The following is a 23,536-nucleotide window of genomic DNA, read 5'->3' as shown; positions in this document are numbered from 1 at the left end:
CGTCCCTCAGGCGGTGGGCGGGGCTTCCCCCCCGCCCGCGGAATCGCGGCCGCGCCTGCGCAACTGCCGGCTCTGGCGGCCCCGTGTGGCGGAAGCAGCGGGGCCGCGCCAGTTCCGCCTCGGCGTCGTTGGCGCTGCACAAAATGGCGAAGATCGCCAAGACTCACGAAGGTAAAAATTCCCGTAACGCCCCGTGTCCGCGCCCGCCGGGGCCGCGCTCGGATATCACCCGCTGGTTGTGTTTCTCGCAGGCTSCGGGCAGCGTCAGGCGCGGCTCGTCTGACGGGGGTCGGGCGGGCCGGGCCTGTGTATAATGGCGGCTGCGCTCGTCAGCGCCGTGYCCGGGCCGGGTGGGGGCCGGGCGTCAGGGGGAGCTCTCGCTGTGCTGGCGTGGGACAGAGTGGCGGCMCAGTGTGGGGCAGCGCGGTCGTTGAACTCCCTGGCCCTCTTTCACCCATCGAGCCTCGGCCTGTGCTCTGAAAACCCCGCGGTCTCGATGCGSGTTTCGCATCAGAAATGCCAACAGCGCACGCTTATTCCTCTGCCCGAGCCCTTTGGCCTCGGTAAACAAGCGGCTGGAGAGGACGGGAAAACGGGTGTTGCCCGTTGGAAGCCGGCGCGGCCCGAGCTGATACAGAACTGCGGCGGTGCTTGCTGAGAAAAGTGCCCCGAAGGAGGGGAAAGCGTGATGTGTGGAGCATCTGAGCTGCCATTTTACACAGACTTCCTGCCGCCCGGGTGTTTACGTRGGAAAGCGGCTCTCTGAGCGATTTAGCGAGTGAGGCTTTCCCAGGCGTGTTCTTCTCGAAGGTGCTGTGTGCCTGTGTGCGCTGCTGCTTCCAGCTCTTCTCAGTGKGAATCAAAGCTGTCTTTGTGGGCATTGACTGCGGCTTGCCCTGCGCTTAAATATCTATAGGCAGCGGAGAATAATTTGTTGAATTACACTGCTTCTCTGTTTTTGCTTTGGGGTTTTTCACTTGTGTTTCTATGTATGATAGGTGATCTGCTATATTTTCTCTTAATTTATATCCGTAATTCACCAATCGAAAACTACTTCTGGATGGTGGTTGTGCAGTGTGAGGTAGGCAGAGCGCAGGTATTGGTTGTCTTTTGGGATGGATTTTTCTTTTTTTTTTTTTTCTCCAGTTTGGCACTGTGAAAGCTTTCAAATGGAGAGCGCTCGTCTCTCGTGGAAGCAAGTGAGGTTAATGTAGTCTTTTAACATTGCAGACCTAATCTAACCTTAGGGATAAAGAAAAACTTAAACTGTTGTCCTTCCCTTTTTAAAATTTAATATAATTCTTTTTCTTTAAGAATTCTAGGGTATTTCTATATAATTACAGAGGTTGTCCTTTGTTTATATGCTGTGACATGCATAATGGTTGTGTGAGATACTACCCAAGTGAGTATTACCCATCACAGTTCTTTGCCTGTCCTATTACCCTGAGAGATTTTAATAATAAAATAGTTTAATTGTTGTGGTTTAGGGTTTTTTTCAAACTTAAATTGCTTGTTTATTGGAGTGAATGGTGGTGGTCCATTGACTTACAGTGAAAACACTGCCATGCTTTCAGTTGATGTGTTTTGATTAGTGTTGTATCAGACAGGTTTTAAGGGGAAGGGTACTTAGGTGAAAAATGTGTATAACAGGATATCATGTAAGGGTCTTTCCCAGCATGGAGGCATTAGCTGAGCAGCTTGATTATTTTCCTTCCAAGTTCCACCTTTTTTCAGGTCCTGACTAACCTTTCAAATTGAGTTGTGAGTTACTAAATGATCTTAAAAGATTTTTGATATTTTTGTACTGTTTGTTAAATACTTACTGACTGATGTCAATAGACACAACTTGAAAGAGGCCTCAAAACAGTTRGAGGTTGTGTCACCTACAGAGTTAAAGGGGAATTTCTGTGTTTGAGGCTGAAAGGTAAAGTTTTAAGTGGCAGCTTATAAAACTTCAATAAATGCTTGAGCTTTAAGTGGTGTTGAAGGTCGTTTTTAATTTAAATTTTGTTTCTTGCTYAGAAAAGAACAGTGATCTTCAAACATAATAGACCTAATATGTATAAAAGTGCTAAAGTAGCTAAAAATAAAGCCACGCAGACTAAGCTAAATGTGCAAAAATAAGATAAGACATGAAAACACAGAACCTGTTTACACAGTGAAATACCTCTCTCGCACAGGATCTTCTTTCTCTTTTTAATGTTGAGAGTAGAACTCCATGTGGCAAGGAAGCACATACTTTGAGAAAACCTGTCTGTGAGCTAGATGTGCATTGACTTCAAATTCACATGTGTTGACTTTAATAGTATTCAGCATTTATGGTATGTTTCAAATCAATTGCATATTAAAGTTGCTTCTTCAAAAATACCGAATATATAAATAATAAAATAAAATACAGAAAAGGAATGTTCAGTAGAATATTATCCCCCTTGTCTTTTTAATTTCCCTTATATCTCACTCCCTTTACTGTTTCTCTGTGAGAGAGCTTTCTGTTCTGTCTTGCTTGACTAAGTCATTAAGCAAGTACATTGCTTTGCGCAATGTATCTTTAATCTTTGTGATCACTCYTTCTTAATTTGATTTTTATTAAAGTGCTTTTTTAAATAGGGTGTGAGGTTTTTCAAGGAAGTTCCCGTTAGCTCAAGAAAGRTAAACACATCTTAAATGTCAAAATAGCATTTTTGAGCTAAATACATGATGCTTTCCAAACTGGCAGCCAGGCTGCCTGGGACTACCGGCCTTCTGATTCAAGGGGTTTTGTGCTTGTCAGATGGGTGTTCTCTTTAGAGTGCTTTGTTTAAACTGGCATCTAGAGGCTGTGTGGCATTACTTGAAAATTAGGGTAGCCATAAAGTGGAGTTTGTTGACCCTATGCAGTCTTTGTTTTATGGTATAGGTAACCCTGCAGGTTTTGCTGTAGGAAAGTAAGAATGCACCTTACCCTGCCAACAGATGTAACCCCTGTAATTTAAATGAGAAGGCCAGCTATGAGACCTCTAGCCACTTCATTAAATATAACTGTTTTGAGAATAAAGTTAGRGGACAAGGCCTCAGTATGTTAATTGTTTGTAAGAAGTATCAGTAGGAAAGTATTTTTGTGTTAACAGTTTTACTGCAGAAATCCCACAATTGTTTTACTTGGCTCTGTTGGTGGTAGTAAAGGTGGGAGGCCATGCACAAGCAAATCTCTGTGATCCATCCTGCAGGGCAGGGTACGTGCTGGTGTGTTATGTGTTTGAGCTGTATGGTCAGSTTGATTCAGTGAATAGATGATGGAAAGGCAAGATGATCCTGCCTGGTAAGCAAGATCCAGAGGCTTTTTTCCATGTTGAAGTTTATTTCACTTATGGATGTTCAGAATGGTCTTACTTGCTACTAAAGAGGCAGTGGTTGTTCCAGTAACTGCTCTTTGGAAATAAGGAAAAAGGTGATGTTGTACTCAAAGCACCCACTTGGTGCTGGTAGTGTTTTGTCCTTGGTAGAGATGGAAGCTCCTGTTATTCACTTTCACCCTAGTACTGCAATGCGCCAGGCTACGAAAGAAACGAGGAACTTCATCTGCTSTCTGGAAGAAACAGAAATAACTAAAAAATATGTGGGCAAGGTATTTGGGTTGCRTTGGCTCCATAGCCAATTAGGATGATTCCACAAAAGTGGACTACCTTAAGAGGACACTGTAAGCACCTCTGAAGGGGATCAGGGACCTCTGTGGGCAAGAGAAAGATCCTTAATTTGGCAGTAGTTTCTTTCTCTGCTTCTCCAGGAAGTAAGACTTTGGAGAACAACATGTTCCAAGTTCTGGACTCACGGGAATCATTCCTCTGTGCTGTGCAGGATTTTAGTGGGAGCAGGATGTACCCACAGGCAGAATTCAGAAGGTGCCCGTGGCCAGCAGTATGAGGCTTTTGTGAGGTTTCAGCTTCTCATGRCCTTAAGGCATCACGCGTTTCTGTAACACAAAGGTGACTGTCTAAGTTACTGTGTTCTAGATAGCTGCAGAAGTTCGATGCAAGCCCTGAGGTGGCTGGGGCAAGATTCTCCTTAGCAGCCTTTGGGGTATATCTTCTGTGTGTGGGACTCTTGATGAGTTTAAAAACACATTTCTGCTGGTTTTCCTCACTAGACCACTGCAGAAATTGGTGATTTGCTGCCAGGTTGATGGGGCTTCACATGAAGTCAGGGCTTCTTTCTAAGGGAACATTTAGTCCTGCTATTCTYACTCATTGCTATATGGCAAAGATTTATCAGGTAAAGCTGATGAGTTTGAGTTGCCTCTCAGAAAACATSCCTTTGTACAGGAGGCATAATTTAACTTACAGTGGGTTTGTGGTTGTTCATGGTTGTTGGGGTTTTTTTGACTAATGGCAGTCTCTGATAAGAAAAGGATCCAGCTATGATGTTAAGTCTTGACATTTGCAGGCGTGACAGTTTAAACTTTTAAACTAAGCAACTCTGATCCAATAATTTGGACCAACATTTTGAAAAAAGTATTCTTATTTTAATTTTTGTCAGGTTTCTTARTAGATATGACATAACACTGTACAGTGTCTTTTGCAAGACTTGGGGGGAAAACTTGTCAAATTTATTCATCCTGAAAAGAGAGSTGAGCAACAGTAGTGAACAACTCTTGAATAGTCAAGATTATTTGTGAATAAAATTTCCTGTAGCTTTTTTGTAGATTGACAAATCTCCCTTTAAGTTAATGTAGCAGGCAATGCCACTTCAGATGGTAGAGGGTGAATCCTAGAATTGTTTATGTTGAAAGGGGTTTTTGAGACCATGTAATCCAATTCTTCCTCTCGGGCATGATCTCTTGTATTCTTGCAGCCATGAAATGCAACTCTTGGGGTGTTTTCTTGGCCATTAAAGGAATTGTTTGATTTAGTGAAATTTGTACTGTGTGCCTAATTGCCTTTCCATATCTATTGACTCATACAGAATTGATACTGAAAACAATAATAACTTTATGCAGTTAGCTCTGCCTCAGTATACCTACAGTTACATTTTTGAAGGTAGTTGGATTACTGCAATTTATTTTCTTGTTGTGTTACAACAAATAGGAGGAAGGGATGGTTTCATTYGGTTTCTTGTTTTTTGGATTAAGAAGTTAATGTCCTTTCTGAAAGTAAATTCCTAAGGTCAAAGATGGCCACCGGAGTTGATTAGAATCAGATCCTGATACAGTACAAGAATGATAAAGCTCCCATGTGACCTGTTTGAAGGGTGATTTGTTATCCAGAGGAATAGTAGAGTCTCCAAAGATGGTGGTGTGAGCAGGAATAGTGATGAGTAAATAACATTTGAGCTGCCAAAGTGAAAAAGAACTGGTCCTTAATTTTGGAGTTTTTTTTATTAACTTGTTACCCAGTGACATATTGGGGTTGGGTTTGTTATTTACTTATTCAAAGATAGTACAACTTTGCAATATGTTAAAAAACACAGTACAGTGTTGTTTTGTTCAATCTCAGTTTTGAGAAGTTGTGCAGTAGTTGTCTGGAACAGAGTTGTTTAAATGAGCAAAATTGGTGATAACATTGTGAAAGGCTTTTTTTGGATGAGGGGATTACATTTGTTGTGGAAGGGTTTTGTTAGTGTAGTGTTGAGAAATATTGCTGTGGTGTAAATTACCGTACTCTGCTATCTCTCTTGGAAGACGATGTGATAAAGCTGGGTTAAATACTTTGCTTTGGGCTGTACARTAATGTAGTCTGCTGGATCATACTAAAACTTGAGGAAAGGCTGCTTATAAATAATGCAGTTTTGTAGTTTTGTGTGTCATGTAGGTTTATTTCTTTAGCAATAATCTTTCTTTGGCAAAAAACTTGGTTTRCTGTCCATAGTAACATGAATATTACATTTGCAATGTATGTGTAAAAAGATTTTCTCCTATGTGTGTCTTTACCCTAGATATTGAAGCACAAATTCGAGAAATTCAAGGAAAAAAGCCTGCTCTAGATGAAGCACAAGGAGTAGGCCTTGATTCCACAGGATATTACGATCAAGAAATTTATGGTGGCAGTGACAGCAGATTTGCTGGGTATGTCACTTCTATTGCAGCAACTGAATTGGAAGATGTAAGTAATTTTATGTATTTTGTTTGTTCAGGGCATGCAATATAAGAATTTAGGAATTGATTAAGCAGGTTTTTAGTAGCACTTGCTTTGAGGTAAAAACAGTTGTCTTTAAAGCCACATTGAACCAAATATGTCTTATCTGGKAAGCTCATCATTGTAAAATAGTTTGGGTTGGAAGGGACCTTAAAGAGTCCAGTTTCATCCAGTTCCAACCCTCCTGCCATGGACAGGGACACCTTTCACTAGACCAGGTTGCTCAGAGCAGCATCCAGCCTTGCCCTGAACACCTCCTGGGATGGGGCATCCCCAGCTTCTCTGAGCAGTCTGTGCCAGTGCCTCACTAGTCCATATTTTCCTAACATCCAATCTAAACCTACTCTTTCAGTTAGAAGCCATTTCCTCTTGGTGTTGTCACTGCATCCTCATGTAAAAAGTACCTCTCCAGCTCTCTTGTAGGTTCCCTTCAGGTGCTGAGAGGATGCAATTAGGTCACCCCTTAAGTCTTCTCAATGCTGAACAAACCCACCTCTGAGCCTTTCCTCAAAGGAGAGGTGCTCCAGCCCTCTAATCTCTTTGTGGCCTCCTCTGGATTCACTCCACCASTTCCTGTCCCTCCTGTGCTGGTGCCCCCAGAGCTGGATGCAGTGTTCCAGGTGGCATCTCAGAGTGGAGCAGAGAGGCACAATCCCCTCCCTTGCCCTGCTGCCCATGGTGCTWTGGATGCAGCCCAGGACACGTTTGTCTTTCTGGGCTGTGAGTGTCCATTCTCTTCCCCACCAGCTCCCCCAACTCCTTTCTCAGCAGGGCTGCAGTTCTGGCTTTTACTTCATAAACTCTGCTTTGAGAGCTTCGTAGGCCCAAGCAGAAAGGAAAAAGTTGTGGCCTGGTACTTAGTGTCAGCCTTGACTGGAACAATTGATTTTGTTCTGTTATTGCTGCTAAGATTAGAAATGACAGTAAAAAAATCTAGTAAAACTCCGGCTGACAAACTTAAGAGACTGTTAAGATCTTGTTCAAATTTCAGAGCCATTTTTGAGAATTGGCGTTTTCACTGTATTGTGTTCTCCTTACGTGTCCTGATTGTAAGATTACCTTATGTTAATAATGTTAAACATTTGACCACATTTTCAGTTGTAGGAACAGGCATAATCTACAGTTCTAGTCATAAATACATAAATAATTACATATTGCACTGAGAGAAGTTATTTCTAAGAATGAGGAAGATTATGTTCAGTTTAGTACTAGTTGATACATTTGAGTTTTTTTGGTGATGTACTGTGTATCATCTGTAGACTTCTAAGAATCCCTTAATTAACCATTTCCATTACTCTGGGGCTCACTGAAAAAGTTTCATAGTTTTATGAGCAGGTTTTCTTTTGGGCTGCTGTAAATAATTGAATAGATAGTATAACTAGATTAACATGAATCTTACCTCTGAATTTTTCGTTGTTTCTGAAGCTTTTTCACAGGTTTATTAAGTCTTGTTCCATATACGTATAGATGACTTCTAAGAAAAATGGTTTGAATATCTCTGTACCAGTTCTCTCATGCCTACTAGGGAACTATAATGGTAGTGCCAATATGAAGTACAGATTTTTGTCTAATTAGTGTAGATAGCATACTTGATTGAATGTAGCACACTGCAAAATATTGAGCCTGCTTAGAGATATGAGTCGATTTATCTCATTGACCAGTTTGGGAATCATAAGAAAAGCTAAATGAAAAAGCTTGCTAAAATTTTGAATTATCTGTTCTACTTGTCCATTTTCATCTTTTCAATGACCACAGCATGTTCATTTGATGTTAATTTATCTAAATATAATATCGGCATGACAAATTTGCCATGTCTTTACTGACAGGATGATGATGACTACCCTTCCACAAGTTTGCTTGGCCAGAAGAAGCCAGGRTACCATGCTCCAGTGGCATTGCTTAATGACATACCACAATCTACTGAACAGGTAGGTCTTAAAACATTAAAATACTGTTGTARGCATTGAGTAAAGAAGTGTTAATGACAGGTCTTGTGTGTACAGGGCTATGTTTTTTAAATTTTGATGTAAGCTTCTTACTGCTTTAGTCTGGAATTCCACAGGATGATAAAGATTGGCACTTGTGCATGTAAAGCCAACATAGGCATAAAAACTAAACTGTTGAAATTTTTCTTTATTGATGTCASATACTTGAGAAATTAAAATAACTGGAAAACTTAATGTCCTTTATACTTCTCATTTTTAAGGAAAATGTAATCACTTAAGTTTTATGTTCCTGGAGTAGTTTTCTGTAAAATTTAACAGCACATGAAGTAGTGTTAAGTCACCCYGCAAAAAAGAAGGGGAAAGGTCAACAGCATGAAATGCTTTGGWAACAAGTGAATAAATTCTTAAAATAGCAAATTTTTATCAGAAGTGGCATGCTTCTTTTATAGGAAGCTCTGTATTAAAAAAAAAGTTGAAATTCTGGTTACAAAAGTAAAATTTAAGTTAGTGGAGTGTTTTGACGTTCCTACATAATTGAGGTGAAAAAAATTTAGGTCTTTTTAATAATAGTGAAAATGAATACAAACCAGAATATTGGTCTCCATAAATATGTGACTAACAGGCTTTCTTGGTTTTCAGTATGATCCTTTTGCAGAGCACCGTCCTCAAAAGATTGCAGATCGGGAAGATGAGTACAAAAAGCACAGGCGGATGATGATAATTTCCCCTGAGCGTCTTGATCCTTTTGCAGATGGTAATTTATTTTGGCTTTTCTATACCCTTTATGAAATTTTTGTCTTTAATTGTCTTTAGCCCTTTGATTTCTGTTGGCATGCTTATAAACTTAGTTTTGTTTTAAACATCCCCTTTTCATAGAGATTTGGTTGAAAATTTAGATGCCATATTCTTCATCTTTATAATACGAGTTTTCTTTCCAGGTAGAAGGACAAGAAAATTGTCAATGAGCCATTGCCATAGAAACACAAAGGGTTAAAGGTTTCTCTTTTCATTTCGTTTTGGGTTGTGCGTTGTACTTTGAACAACTTGTGTATTGAGTGCTCAGATTCATTCAGTACCTTGATAGTTTTCGTTCCAAATTATAGATTKACAGGATTGCTGCTTTTGAAATGCTAGTAGAGCACCTAATTCTTACCATCCTATGTAAATTTTAGGTGGTATAGCTAAAAGAAACAAAAACATATATAAGGCTTTGATACTATTAAWAGTTCAAGTCTATTATGGTAATTTTAGAATGCAAGTCAGGAGAAGGGGTGTTAGTGGGTCACAGAAATTTTCTTCATGTGAGTGAGCTTCACGTGTGGCAATAAGGTGCCTGTTGGCTTAAAATTGGTAGCTATTTTGCAGGTTTTACAAATGAGAATTTCAGCCTGCATGAATTAATAGGGATATTAATTATTTTACTTGCTTAATTGTAATTGATATAAACATGTATTGTCAGAATTCACAGGCCCATACTAACTGTCCTTAATTTCTTTCCTACAGCAGTACTGCTATATGCCAGTCCTGTCTGCATTCTTAAGGGTGCAGTTCAACACATCCTGTGTAGATTATGGTGAAAAAGTATTCCAAAGGAAAGTCCTATCAAAGCTAGTGTCAGAAAGACACGGCCAATTGGGCAGTGATCTTCAGCATAGAARTGTTTAAGTTTATATTTTTCCCTAAAGTATAATGCTATACCACTTGTATAGCAAATCTGCACATTTTTCTTGAAGAAAAGTGTTTTTCTTGACAAGTCTCATTTCTRTAAAGTTGGGCTTCTTTTAAAGTATTWAAAAATTTAATTAATGCAAGATACAGAGCATAAAACAACCCATTACCTGTGAGTATTGTTGTGGTGGTGTATGTACTGTATTGCATTCAGCTCCCARTCACGAGTGAGAAGAGGGGGAAAGTGTCATCAAACAGTATTTTGGGTTTTTTTATTTTGTTTTATTTTTATTTTTAATGAAGCCCTGTTACAATATGACAYTAGAAGGTCTGTGAGACATGTCCAGATTTGTCAAACTTATAAATGGGTCTTTATGATAAAACAATTTAAGTGTTACTTAGGTATGCAGTAGTTATTTATAGTCAGATAACAAGTAGGATTTTAACAGCTTACACAAGGTAATGTTTTGATTATAAATATCTTTCCAAAGTGTTACTAATGGTAAAGAGATAATTTTCTAGGCTTCTATTCTGCTGCTTGAAGTCAGAACTGCTGATGGAGACAAAGGCACGAAAGTGTACGTATTCTGGATTAGCAACCCAGGAACCCATCACTTCTGAAGACTCTTAACTGTGTTGTCATTTTATCATTTTTATCGGCTTTAAAATATTTGTTTGAAACTGCAGTAGTTATGTTTGTGTTCAAACAGGTTAAATTGATCAGCAAACTGAATAAACGTAAGATACATGTAATTTTAAAAATTTTCGATCAAAAAGTAAAATTAAATGATCATGGAATAATATAATACTAGAGCAGGACAGTAGAAGTCCATAGTTTCTGCTTATCCTGTATTCATTGTGCTCCATTCCTGTTGCTGTTCTCTTCTGCAGGAGGGAAGACTCCAGACCCTAAAATGAATGCCAGAACATACATGGATGTTATGCGTGAACAGCATTTAACAAAAGAAGAGGTGCGTAGAGGGGAGGGTTTTCCGCTTGCTGAGTTTCCTGTTCTAGCCAATGAAAGCATGTTGAAGTGGCAACATAATTCTGTTGACTTTGTTTTGACTTAAAAGCCACTTTCTTTGGAAAATCACGTTCTTCATATGTTGAAAGTCAGTGAAATTTAAAGATGAGAGTTCTGAAAAAATCCTGTTCTGTGTAGCAATGCAGGAAAAACTAATCTCCATGTTTTAATCTGGATTTTTTTTTGTAGCACTTGGACTTTCTCTATTTTACATTTTTTCAGAGGAAGAGAGACAAAATCTTAGGGACTGAGAATTACTCAGTGTTAGAGATCTTTGTTTCTGTAAGCTCTRTGTATAGGGAAGCCAGGAAGATTTTAAAAGGCTTCTGATGAAGTACCTAGAACAGATGCTGCACTGCTAAGATGTGGTATACTAAGATTGACCTTTGGTTTTAAATACTAAAAGAAACCAATGCAAAATAGACCACAATACAAAACMAAAAATTTCAATAGGTAAAAAGATACTGGTAATATGATCAGATTTCTTGTGTAATATCTACAGTAGCATCTTGTGAATTGGAGCGAGATCCTATAGTTCCAGTGGCTTCTGACATTGATTTGTCTTACTTGTTTTACCTTAATTGAGGAWTTCATAATTTTGACAGTCTTACATATCCATTGATAAGTGCAAAACAGTCTGGGTTAGTGTGCTGTTTTAGCAATATAATTTCAGAATTTTATAAGAATCTCAAGGCTTTTTTATGTCATGGGATGTAGCTCATGTGGACTTACTTTCTGAGTCATCTATCCTTAATTTACTGAAGTGATACATGTGATAAACAGATGGGTAATGGTCTTTAAGGCGTATACCTGTTGGTGACAGAAACTGATAGCTTTGAAAATCCTCTCTGTGTTTGCATCTGCTGTGAGAATGGCACTTACTTAAAAATCAATTAAAAAACAGCCTCTTAAAGAAAACTGCTCTGTCAATATAGAAGAATTTGAGAAAAGAGTGGCCTTGAAATGAAAGCAGTAGCTATTGTGGGTTATTTGAGCAAAACCTCAAAAAGGCATAAAAATATTATGCTGTTAAACCTTTTAAAGGTATAATTTGAAGAGTTCTTATGTTTGTCTTTTTGTGCTCTTGAACAGAGGGAAATTAGGCAACAACTAGCTGAAAAAGCTAAAGCTGGAGAGCTTAAAGTCGTCAATGGAGCCGCTTCCCAGCCACCTTCAAAACGCAAACGGCGTTGGGATCAGACAGCTGATCAGACTCCTGGTGCTACACCTAAAAAATTGTCCAGCTGGGATCAAGCAGAGGTAATGATCCTAGTGCTCATAAGCTGTCTATAGAAGACATTATTAATGTTAATCATCTTGAGTGTCAGTAGTTCCTTAACTGCACTTAAGAGCAACTAGCAGTCTTGTACTGTACAGTATTAGATGCCATAACTTCCAATTTTGTCTTGTACAGACTCCTGGACACACCCCATCTCTGCGATGGGATGAAACTCCAGGCCGTGCAAAGGGTAGTGAAACTCCYGGTGCCACCCCAGGCTCAAAAATATGGGATCCAACTCCCAGCCACACACCAGCAGGAGCTGCGACACCCGGCCGGGACACGCCCGGTCACGCAACACCAGGCCATGGAGGCGCCACTTCCAGTGCACGAAAAAATCGATGGGACGAAACACCGAAGACAGAAAGAGGTATTTATGGCAAACTGGAAAGTGCATAATGAGTTTTGAATGGTTAATTATACTGGATTTTTTCACCTTAAGTAAACTGTTTGAGTTCAGAAGTCAGGCAATAAGTAATTGTATCCTGACATCTGGTGGTTAGTGTGGGGAATTGTTCTTGTCTGAGTTCATAGCATTGRGTTCTGCCTGAGGGCAGATTGGGTTCTGAGCTTAAGTAGTACCTGGGAAAGTATCTCGGCCCAAAAATTGAACTAAAGTTTTGTGATATATTTATTGACTGCTGCAGGTTGGGGTTTTAATGTGTACGGGACTGAAGCAAGGATCTCACATTGAATTGCTTATCATAATACATTTGTGTGTGTTGGTTTTGAATTGTTTTTTTTTTTTTTTGTTTTTTGAGAGGTTGTCACTAAAACAAATTCGGGAAGCATTTTCTCACCTGCCTAATTTGAATCTGTGTCAGAGAACAGTGAAACAGAGAACAGGCTCTTGTGTCAGAGAACAGTGAAACGCCGTTGTTACCTAATGCTTTTATCAAGGGAGTACATGGAGTACTTTGCTCAATTCTTAGAATATCTGAGTAGTTCTCTTTTTTTAAGAGTCTTATCTTTTTATGCTAAGGTTCAGCAACAAGATGACACCCTTTTTCATAAATGTTCTCTGTTGGATATTTTTGGTGTAATGCCTGTGTTTTTTCAGTATTCACCAGAGTAGTCTTTATTTTTCATCTACTATTTATTAATTTGATATTTAAAATGGTTTTCAATGTTGATGTTATCGTGGGAATATATACTATAAAGGTGTTCAGCTTTCTGAGAAAATTGCTTTTGTTTTTCTTTAGATACTCCGGGCCATGGCAGTGGATGGGCTGAGACACCTCGTACAGATAGAGGTGGTGACTCCATAGGTGAGACACCAACCCCAGGAGCAAGCAAAAGGAAATCACGGTGGGATGAAACACCTGCGAGCCAGATGGGTGGCAGCACTCCTGTTCTGACACCTGGCAAAACACCCATTGGTACACCAGCTATGAACATGGCAACCCCTACACCAGGTAAGCTCAGTCCTTGTCTAAGGCTTTACTTACTTTGTGGGAATAAAGCATTTACTTGTGGATTATCTTTCGAAATAGATTTCTGCTCAGCATGCTCTCCTGCTTGTGGTGATGTCCACAGTAGTTCTGGAGAGGAATTGAGACTAAGGTTACATGTCTGTTGCTATTTAGTATAGTAGGTAAAAATATGATAAAAGGCTCTGTAAAATTTGCTATCTTATTGGCTAAGAGTTCAAGTGCTATGGAAACTTTGGCTCAAGAGAGCACTTGAARGTTAACTAAACAAGTAATCTGGATACAAAGGATTTTTTAAAATACTTTTTAAAAAAAATTTCAATATAGGTCACATCATGAGCATGACTCCTGAACAGCTGCAGGCTTGGCGTTGGGAGAGGGAAATTGATGAGAGAAACAGRCCACTTTCTGATGAAGAATTGGATGCCATGTTTCCAGAGGGATATAAGGTAATTCATCTGGATTAAAATACAGCAGACCATGATGGGGGATTTTTCTTAACCAGGGATTACTGATCTTTTTTCCCCAGGAGTAGAATGTTTCACTTTTAAGTATTGATTATTGATTGTACRTACTTGTTTGACKTGGTTACTGATTTAKTGTAAATAGCTTAGAAAGGGAGGGCTAAAGGGAATCTCATAAACAAATTCCTGTTGTGTTTCTCAGTGTTGGAAATGCCTGTCAAGGTGGGAAATGTACCTGTATGGACTGATAGAAATATTAAGTTCAGATATAGGCAAACATGGAAGAGGGTGACAAATACTGAGACAGCAAGTATACTGTGTCAGTACAGTTATTGAAGTGCTTCTTTAATCCTTAGAGACTTCACAATTTATTATCCAAGCTCTCAGCAATGGGAATGTGCTCTTTTCTGAAATGTCAGTACAGGATAAGAGCAAAATCAAGCTGCCAGGGTGAGTTTGTTTATATTGCTGTGAACATGGGATTTGTTRTATGCAGTAACAGACAAATCCCTGAACAAAAAAAGTGAAAGCTACAACTTCGAGTGGTGCGTTGTATTTTATGGCTTCCTCTTTTTCTACCTGTTGCCATTCAAATGAATTTGGTTCTTGCTTGCGTAGGTTCTGCCGCCCCCAGCTGGTTATGTACCCATCCGKACACCCGCTCGGAAGCTCACAGCGACTCCAACGCCCTTGGGGGGCATGACAGGCTTCCACATGCAGACAGAGGACCGCACTATGAAGAGTGTTAATGACCAGCCATCTGGYAACCTGCCCTTCCTGAAACCAGATGATATCCAGTACTTTGACAAGCTGCTGGTAAAGGAGATTTCCCTCATGCTGATTTAACTTCCCTGKTTTCTTTGGATTATGTAGCAATGCCCATTTATTTGTCTGGAATTATTTGTAGGTTGATGTTGATGAATCAACTCTGAGTCCTGAGGAACAGAAGGAGAGAAAAATAATGAAATTACTTCTGAAAATAAAGAATGGCACACCTCCCATGCGAAAGGTAAGATGAATTGTCAGATTCATTTATGTAATTCCATTTTTCAAAAATTGGTGTTCGTTTTCAGGTTTAGATTCAGGTGTCCATRGGATTCTCTTGAAGATAATCTCCTAAGCTTTGCTCTCTGTTGTGGTTTAGCTCCAACTGGCAGCTAAATCCCCCATAGCTGCTTGCTTCCCCTCCTTTCCCCCTAGCAGGATGAAGGAGAGAATCAGAAGAGTAAACCTGAGAAAACTGTGCATCGAGATGAGAAGAATTAAATAATAATAATAACAGCAATAATAGTAAAAGAAAATAACCAGAAAACAAAAAAATAAAGATAAATAAACCCCAAGAAAACAAGTGATGCAGATGGGAAACAGTTGCTCACCACCAACCAAGTGATGCCCAGGCAGTTCCCAAGCRGTGACATATGGCCAACTTTCCCCCTGGCTTATAGGCTGAGCATGGTGCCATATGATGTGGGGCATCCCTTTGGGCAGTTTGGGCCAGCTGTCCTGGCTGTGTCTCCTCCCAGTTTCTTGTGCCAGTCAGCCATCTCAGCAGTGGGGTGGGGTGAGAGGCAGAAAAGGCCTTGACTCTGTATAAGCCCTGCTTTGCAGTGCCTGAACATCCCTGGGTTATCAGCACTGTTTTCAGCACAAATCCAGAACACAGCCCATGCTAGTGACTGTAAAGAAAATCAACTCTTCCAGCCAAAACAATGTGCCCTGTTGTTTAGTGCTTTCTTTTTTCTGTATCTGTGTGTTTTTTTTATTCAATATAATTTAAGATTGCTGCTCTTTGTGCAGTCATGTCAGTCACTAAATAGTATAGGGCTTGTATATATATATATATATTTTTTACAATTATGAGAAACTGCATTTATAGTGTTTTGCTTTCTGGGCTTTGTAATTTTCTGGATTTTGCTCCTTATACTTGAAGTTTTGGCCTTAAATGTTAGGCAACATAATAGCAGTCTTTTCTGCAAATGCTCTAAACTGATCAAGCACCAAGCTCCCTGGATACAAATATGTGCTGTGAAGCTACTTTCCAKATGGAGCCAGTATTAGCTCAGAAGCATGCTTTTCTTGAAAGCTGAGTACCTGGGCACTAACAACACAGTGTTTGTCATCACACATTTGTGTTTAAACACATCTGCATGAAATTGCTTGAAAYAGTTTTGCAGTGGTCTGGGCAAGTATTTGGAAGCCTGTGGATATAGTCTGTTACATTTTACCTTGGCTGATACTTGCTTTGTGATTGTTCAGTATTATTTTCTTAGTTTAACTGGTAGGCTTTCTGGTTTTGTTTAGGCTGCGTTGCGACAAATTACTGATAAAGCTCGGGAATTTGGAGCGGGGCCGTTGTTCAATCAGATTCTGCCTCTGCTGATGTCACCAACACTTGAAGATCAGGAGCGTCACTTGCTTGTCAAAGTCATCGACAGAATCCTTTACAAATTGGATGACTTGGTCCGACCATACGTACACAAGGTTTGTTGCAGTTTCCTGTTTCATCTGATTTGCTCTTTTTGCATTTTATGTGCATATTAGAAAAGGATAATACCGTGGTTTTTTAACATAATTGGCTTTCATATTTCTTAAGCCAAACTTCCATGTTTTTATAGTGTGATTGGAGTGTAGGATTTATAGTACTGAGTCATGGTGTAAATATGATATATGAATATTTGTAGGTGGGAAGGAGCTTACCCGATCTAGTGATATCCCTAGACCAGGTCTTTAAGAGATTAAGAGCTATAAAAACAGTGTAATAGATTTAATTTCTTTTGATTATCATAAGGCTTTAAGCTTGGATTAATGGAACCATCTTAGTTTCATGGGCTCTAGTAGGGTTAGAAATACTTCAGAAGGTATTAATGAAAAGAAATACTAATTTGTTTCTGTTTTTCAGATCCTTGTCGTCATTGAACCCCTGCTGATTGATGAAGATTACTATGCTAGAGTGGAAGGCAGAGAAATTATTTCCAACTTGGCTAAGGTAAAACTCCATCCTTTATTAAAGCACTGAGTTAGCTTGCATATACATGCATATTTATAGTCATGGCACGAGAGTTAACTTGCTATTCATAAATCCAATTGATATTTGTGTTTTTTCCTGCAGGCTGCTGGTTTGGCAACAATGATCTCCACAATGCGACCTGATATTGATAACATGGATGAATATGTCAGAAATACAACAGCTCGAGCCTTTGCTGTTGTTGCATCTGCTCTGGGCATTCCTTCTCTGTTACCCTTCTTAAAAGCTGTCTGTAAAAGCAAAAAATCCTGGCAGGCCAGGCACACTGGCATCAAGATTGTACAGCAGATTGCTATTCTTATGGGTTGTGCTATCCTGCCTCATCTCAGGAGCTTGGTTGAAATTATTGAACATGGTAAGTTCTGCTTTTCCAGGTAAAGTTTGTTTTACTCACTTTATATCCGGAATGTTTTTCATACCTCAGTAAGGTCCTGGTTTTGTTATGACACTGAGAAACATTTCTGCTGACACTGAAAGATGAATGAAGAGGAAGAGTGGTTCAGTAGTTCTGAAAATAAAGAATTCCCTTTTACACTGCTCCTCTATTTCTCCTGTTTTGAACTTAAGACACGAATATGAGAAATGGTACTAAACTCTACTCTCCTGCAGGGCTGGTGGATGAGCAGCAGAAAGTTCGCACCATCAGTGCTTTGGCCATTGCAGCTTTGGCTGAGGCAGCTACTCCCTATGGTATTGAGTCATTTGATTCTGTCCTGAAGCCTTTGTGGAAGGGTATACGTCAGCACAGAGGAAAGGTAAATAAAGTATTTCTTTTAGTTTGAGCTGAAATGGATGTGTACCTGCTGTAACTAATTAGGGACGTATTTTGCATTTAAATAGGGTTTGGCTGCCTTTTTGAAGGCTATTGGTTACCTGATTCCACTCATGGATGCTGAATATGCAAACTACTACACCAGAGAAGTCATGCTAATTCTTATCAGAGAGTTCCAGTCTCCTGATGAAGAGATGAAAAAAATTGTGTTGAAGGTATGTCAGAATGATAGTTCAGCATTGATATTGAATATGTATTTCCTTTTCTTTAAATAAAAAGCAGAAAAACCACCCCCCAAACCAACCAACCAAAATCTAAAAAAAACCCACCCCAGATGACCCACCCCACATCCTACACAGAATTAACACTGTTGGATTTTTATTTCCTGTCAGGTGGTAAAGCAGTGTTGTGGTACGGATGGTGTTGAAGCTAACTACATTAAAACAGAAATCTTGCCACCTTTCTTCAAGCACTTCTGGCAGCACAGAATGGCACTGGACAGAAGAAATTACAGACAGGTATTTTTGCTGTTTTTTTTAGCTGGAAAATTATTTACAGTAGAAGAACATTAGAATGTTCATTTGGGTGAGGTACTTAATTTTGTCTGTGTCCTGAAACTTGATTTTTGCTTGTACTAGTAATTTAGAAGTTGTGTAGCTAAGAAGATTTTCAGGTTCTTAGGAGGTTATCATGACATTTTACATCTGTGAATGAGTCTTCARCAGTTGCAAGGTGCGGTGGTTCACCCCATTTATATTCTTAAAAATGCTGGATGATTTTTAAAGATAAAACCAATTTTTAAAGTAAGCTTAATGTGTTTTAGGGAAATGATTTTCATGCTGTAGAAAGTAGATCTTAACAATGCTTGCTTAGTGAACATTTTGTGTATTTCAGTTGGTTGATACAACTGTGGAGCTGGCAAATAAAGTTGGAGCAGCAGAAATTATTTCCAGAATTGTGGATGATCTGAAAGATGAGGCTGAACAGTACAGAAAAATGGTCATGGAAACAATTGAGAAGATAATGGGAAATCTGGGGGCAGCAGACATTGATCATAAACTGGAAGAGCAGCTTATTGATGGTATTTTGTACGCCTTTCAGGAACAGACAACAGAGGTATGGCCAAGGGTGGTGGAGTATTTGGTTCACTGTAGTTGTAAGCCATCTCATGTTATGCTTCTAAGTTAGATTTTTAGAATAAGATTTTAGATATTAGTGCTCTAATCAATGAAATCCAAAAGCAATCTCTGGACTGTTGGCATTTTAAAAGCAATTTTAGATCACRACAAGTTTAGTTAAAATGCCCTTTTGCTGTTTGTTTGATTTTCCTTTGTTGTTTTTATTCTCAGGATTCTGTGATGTTGAATGGTTTTGGCACAGTGGTTAATGCTCTAGGCAAAAGAGTTAAACCCTACTTGCCACAGATCTGTGGTACWGTTTTGTGGCGTTTGAACAACAAATCAGCCAAAGTCAGGCAGCAGGCAGCTGACCTGATCTCTCGTACTGCAGTTGTCATGAAGACTTGTCAAGAGGTATGGGCTTCTTTTCCAGATTTGCTCTAGCAGGTCATAGTAAGGAGAGGGAAGGGAAAAATGAAGTTCTAACTCTTTTTGCTTGATTGTAGGAAAAACTGATGGGACACTTGGGTGTGGTTTTGTATGAGTACCTGGGTGAAGAATATCCTGAAGTACTGGGCAGCATACTCGGAGCGCTTAAGGCTATTGTGAATGTTATAGGTATGCTTTTGTATTGATTACTTGACTGTTCAAGAGCAAAATTAAAAAGCATTATAAAACTAAATATGCTTCTTTTAATTCAAAAGGTATGCACAAGATGACACCGCCAATCAAAGACCTGCTGCCACGGCTGACCCCTATTTTGAAGAACAGACATGAGAAAGTACAGGAAAATTGTATTGATCTTGTTGGGCGTATTGCAGACAGGTAAGATGAGCAATGATAMAATGTCTACTCCTCTGTGTGGGCAGTTGTTGTACCAAAAGCTCAAGTTTGGTATCTGGGTATATATTCTTATACCTCTTGATATTTCTGAAGTTCCGCATAAAGCTTGAGATACTTAGCAGATGCACTGTTGAATTACCCAAGTAAGAAAATGCTGAAGCAGTTGCCTCTGATAGCAAATGAATAGGTGCTGCAGTTTGTGGCTTTATTTAAAAACTTCTAGCATCCTGGAGAGCTAATTCACTTTATTCTCTTTCAGAGGTGCAGAATATGTTTCTGCAAGAGAATGGATGAGGATCTGCTTTGAACTGCTTGAATTATTAAAAGCTCACAAGAAAGCTATCAGAAGAGCCACAGTGAACACTTTTGGTTATATTGCAAAAGCTATTGGGTAAGTTGGTTTAGTGCTTATCCACTTCTACAGTTACCATAGTGATGATTGTTCGTATTCTGGTGAGAAATGGTGTAGAAACCTTTATACGTGGTACACATACAGACTTGGTTTTACTAATTTTGAAGAATACAGTTGTATTGTTCATTAATACAAGATGTTGCACTTCTGAACAAAATTTGTGGGGCAATGAAGTTTTGGAGTCTTACTTGGGAGTCAGTGGTTGCCTTATGAATTTTTGATACTGTGATGTGCATTCAGACTCTTTGTATTATTTCATAAACTTTCTAAATAATTTCTCTTCTCTGTCTTCCCCCCCACCCAAATCAGTAGTTTTATTGATTTTTAAAGGATTGCTTCCACTGAAGTCATAGTGCAAGTCATCACTTTGTACAATGAAGCRCAGTTGCCACCTTTATGCATATTCTTTAAGTGATTGATGACTGACTAGATGCAGATAGAGCAAAATAGCCAGGGAGTGCTGTACCTGTGTTCTCTGTGCCAGACATAACCTATCTCTGTCAATGCTTATGGTTTTATACAAGTCTCTAATTGCCTGTGGGCTCAGACTAATAGTGGGAGGCTCTGCTACTCTCCAGAGCTTGCAAGAGGAAGAACAGAAGTCAGTGAAAAAGCTAAGTCTAGACAAAATAAAAAACGTTGGCTATAAAAAGAAATCCTTAAGCTGTTTTAGAGTTTAGTATTTCACATTTAGTKTTCAGTTTGTTTCTCAGTTCTCTAAACTTTTCATGAGGGCTAAACCATGTTTCTGTGACAGTTGTTTGAAGCTGAGCTAATTTATCCAAATCCTCACTGCATCTATTGACATGGATGCCTGTGTTCTCTTCCAGACCTCAYGATGTGTTGGCCACGCTGCTAAACAATTTGAAAGTACAGGAAAGGCAGAACAGAGTATGTACTACAGTAGCCATTGCTATTGTGGCTGAAACATGCTCACCTTTCACAGTGCTGCCTGCACTCATGAATGAATACAGAGTTCCAGAACTGAACGTCCAGAATGGTGTGTTAAAATCTCTTTCTTTCCTGTTTGAATACATTGGAGAGATGGGAAAAGATTACATTTATGCTGTTACACCATTGCTTGAAGATGCTTTAATGGACAGGTGAGTGCATTTCTTCTGTGGTACAGTTAGGCATAGTCATATTTTTAAGTGTATGCCTGATGGTGAATGGTATCAATACACATATTGTCCTTGTTTGCTAAAGGCTTTAARTGATCAGCATAACTTGGAAGCCATTACTTGCAAACAGTTCAATTGGTAAATGCTCCAATTTTGCTAAGACTTCTGAATCTTCAGTTAGTCTAGACTTCTTCCTTTTACTTCCTTTTACTTCTTCCTAATACTACTAAAAGTAGTATTAAAACTACTTTTGATAATTTCTGTTGTTGGTACTTCTGTGGAATTGGAGTGCAGTAATTTGTCAGAAAACTCACATCTTTTTTCACTTCACTGATTTTTGRTACTCTTCCTCTTGCTGTCAGTAAGTATGGCTTAAGAGTGTTATTAGTGCTTTCAAAAAGGGTGTTATTGAAAATAAATACTGTGCTTGTCCAACCATGTTGCTTCTAAGTATAATTTATTAATAGCCCATTKTTCTCTTTGCAGGGATCTTGTACACAGACAAACAGCCAGTGCTGTGGTTCAGCATATGTCCCTTGGTGTTTATGGGTTCGGCTGTGAAGATTCCCTTAATCACTTGTTAAATTAYGTGTGGCCCAATGTGTTTGAAACCTCTCCTCACGTCATCCAGGCAGTTATGGGGGCTCTGGAGGGCCTCAGAGTTGCTATTGGGCCCTGCAGGATGTTGCAGTAYTGTTTACAGGTATGGCTTTGTGTTTGCTGGGGCAGCAGAGACAGCACTTGCCAGGAAAGACTTCTTTCCAGGAGACAAAAAGTCAGCTGAAGATGATTTCCAGCRAAGGGAAAACTGACTCTTTGTCTCCAAAGTATTCTTGAAACATAGTATTCTGTGCCAAGGACTTGAATTGTGGAGATAGACARTAAACAGAGGGTTTGGTACAGGGAGATAGCTGATTACATCCCAGAACTTATGTAGAAAGAACAAGTAACTTAGAATATCACTTGACTAAAATAGCCTGGCACTTTGATTTCTAAATTGGAAGCATCTCACACATTTTGAGGACATAAACTAATGATTGGGGAATAAATTAGCCATGGGAGGGGTTATGAGAACAAACAACCAGTGAGATAGATAAACGAGAGGATAGGACTAASAGTCACGATTTGTTGTTAGCCAGGAACAACAGTGAGACATTAGAAGAGTGAAGCACTATGAAACAGTGCTTTGATTTGGATTTAYACTGCTAGATCAACAGTGGTCAGTTCAGATTCTGTAAATATGTACGTGGTGGTAAAATCTGAAGGCTCCTTTTCTGTGTAATTGCACGTGACAATAGCTGTCTTGGCTGGGGAATCAACTCACCTAATGGATGGGGAGCAAGGATTAAGGTAATGCAGGTCAGTAKAGAGAAGGTGTGACTGCATTTTAGTAGTAATTTGCAGATAGGAGATATCACACTTTTGCAGTGTGGGACCTCAGCATGAAGATAAATCAGTAGGAAGGTGAAAGTCTTTTGCAGTGTATATTGCARGTACTGTTTGTACATTTTTATTATATAGAACTGTTTTTCTTCACTAGAGCTTCTACAGTCTGCCAGTTTATTAAATGCTTATTTTGCAATGCTTGATTAAATTCAACAAATGACACTGGAACCTTAAGCATTTATTACATTTCATTCTGTTCTRTTTCCTAGGGTTTGTTTCACCCTGCCAGAAAAGTCAGAGATGTTTATTGGAAGATATATAATTCAATCTACATCGGATCACAGGACGCTCTGATAGCACATTATCCAAGAATCTACAATGATGAAAAGAACACCTATATTCGTTATGAACTTGATTACATGTTATAATCTTCTTGTTCAGTTGTTTTGTGTTTAATGCACAGCTGTTGTTCAATTAAATGCTTCGGATTTCATGATGTAAAATTTTAAAATTTTGGAGATCAGTGTAGTGCTGGTCAGAGGCAGAGCTAGGTATCCAGTAGCATGATTTTTTAAATATGTCCTTGTTTTTTGATGTTAAACAGTTAAAGCCAGTAGTGACCAACAAAACAGTGATTACAATGTACTGGAGGGATTTGGTTTTGGATCCATCTTTATGAAGATTTAGATTTCATTCCTTGTGTTTAAAGGGGAAGTTTATTTGAGAAATAAAACATTTGTGTATAAAAACTAATTTGTGTGTGGTTTTTGGACAGAGGGGCTTGTAAAATGAGTCCCTTTGGATTAAGTATTTGTTCGTGTATTAAATAGGTGGTATAAAACATTTTAACCCTTTTTGTCATCCACTAGCTTTTGAATAAATAAGAAAAATGTACCAACTGTAGTTAATGTGTGTACCTTTGTCATGCAATAATGTGG

At 39.1% G+C, this 23,536-nt stretch overlaps 1 protein-coding gene across 3 annotated transcripts; it reads left to right on the top strand.

Moving 5' to 3' along the window:
- The first annotated feature begins 70 nt into the window (after positions 1 to 70).
- SF3B1 (splicing factor 3b subunit 1) lies at positions 71 to 23,488 on the top strand. Of its 3 annotated transcripts, XM_057378007.1 has the most exons (25): positions 71 to 171; positions 5,908 to 6,074; positions 7,934 to 8,035; positions 8,693 to 8,807; positions 10,613 to 10,692; positions 11,841 to 12,008; positions 12,163 to 12,397; positions 13,230 to 13,442; positions 13,785 to 13,906; positions 14,540 to 14,737; positions 14,829 to 14,930; positions 16,223 to 16,402; positions 16,821 to 16,907; positions 17,031 to 17,301; positions 17,556 to 17,701; positions 17,787 to 17,933; positions 18,111 to 18,236; positions 18,613 to 18,834; positions 19,068 to 19,250; positions 19,343 to 19,454; positions 19,541 to 19,661; positions 19,939 to 20,070; positions 20,922 to 21,194; positions 21,699 to 21,915; positions 22,868 to 23,488. In XM_057378007.1, exons 1-25 carry the CDS (start codon positions 144 to 146, stop codon positions 23,024 to 23,026), a joined length of 3,906 nt encoding a protein of 1,301 aa, XP_057233990.1. In that variant the 5' UTR covers positions 71 to 143; the 3' UTR covers positions 23,027 to 23,488. The 3 variants fall into 3 exon arrangements, with proteins under 3 accessions (XP_057233990.1, XP_057233988.1, XP_057233989.1); XM_057378005.1 differs by lacking the exon at positions 22,868 to 23,488 and having other exon boundaries at positions 21,699 to 22,257; XM_057378006.1 differs by lacking the exons at positions 71 to 171; positions 5,908 to 6,074; positions 7,934 to 8,035; positions 8,693 to 8,807; positions 22,868 to 23,488 and adding an exon at positions 8,814 to 10,299 and having other exon boundaries at positions 21,699 to 22,254.
- Positions 23,489 to 23,536: the final 48 nt, after the last annotated feature.

This window comes from Malurus melanocephalus, unplaced genomic scaffold, assembly GCF_030028575.1.
Source record: "Malurus melanocephalus ecotype Western Australia unplaced genomic scaffold, MMel_1.1 scaffold_339, whole genome shotgun sequence".
NCBI lineage: Eukaryota > Metazoa > Chordata > Aves > Passeriformes > Maluridae > Malurus > Malurus melanocephalus.
This window is presented reverse-complemented; position numbering and strand designations above follow the sequence as displayed.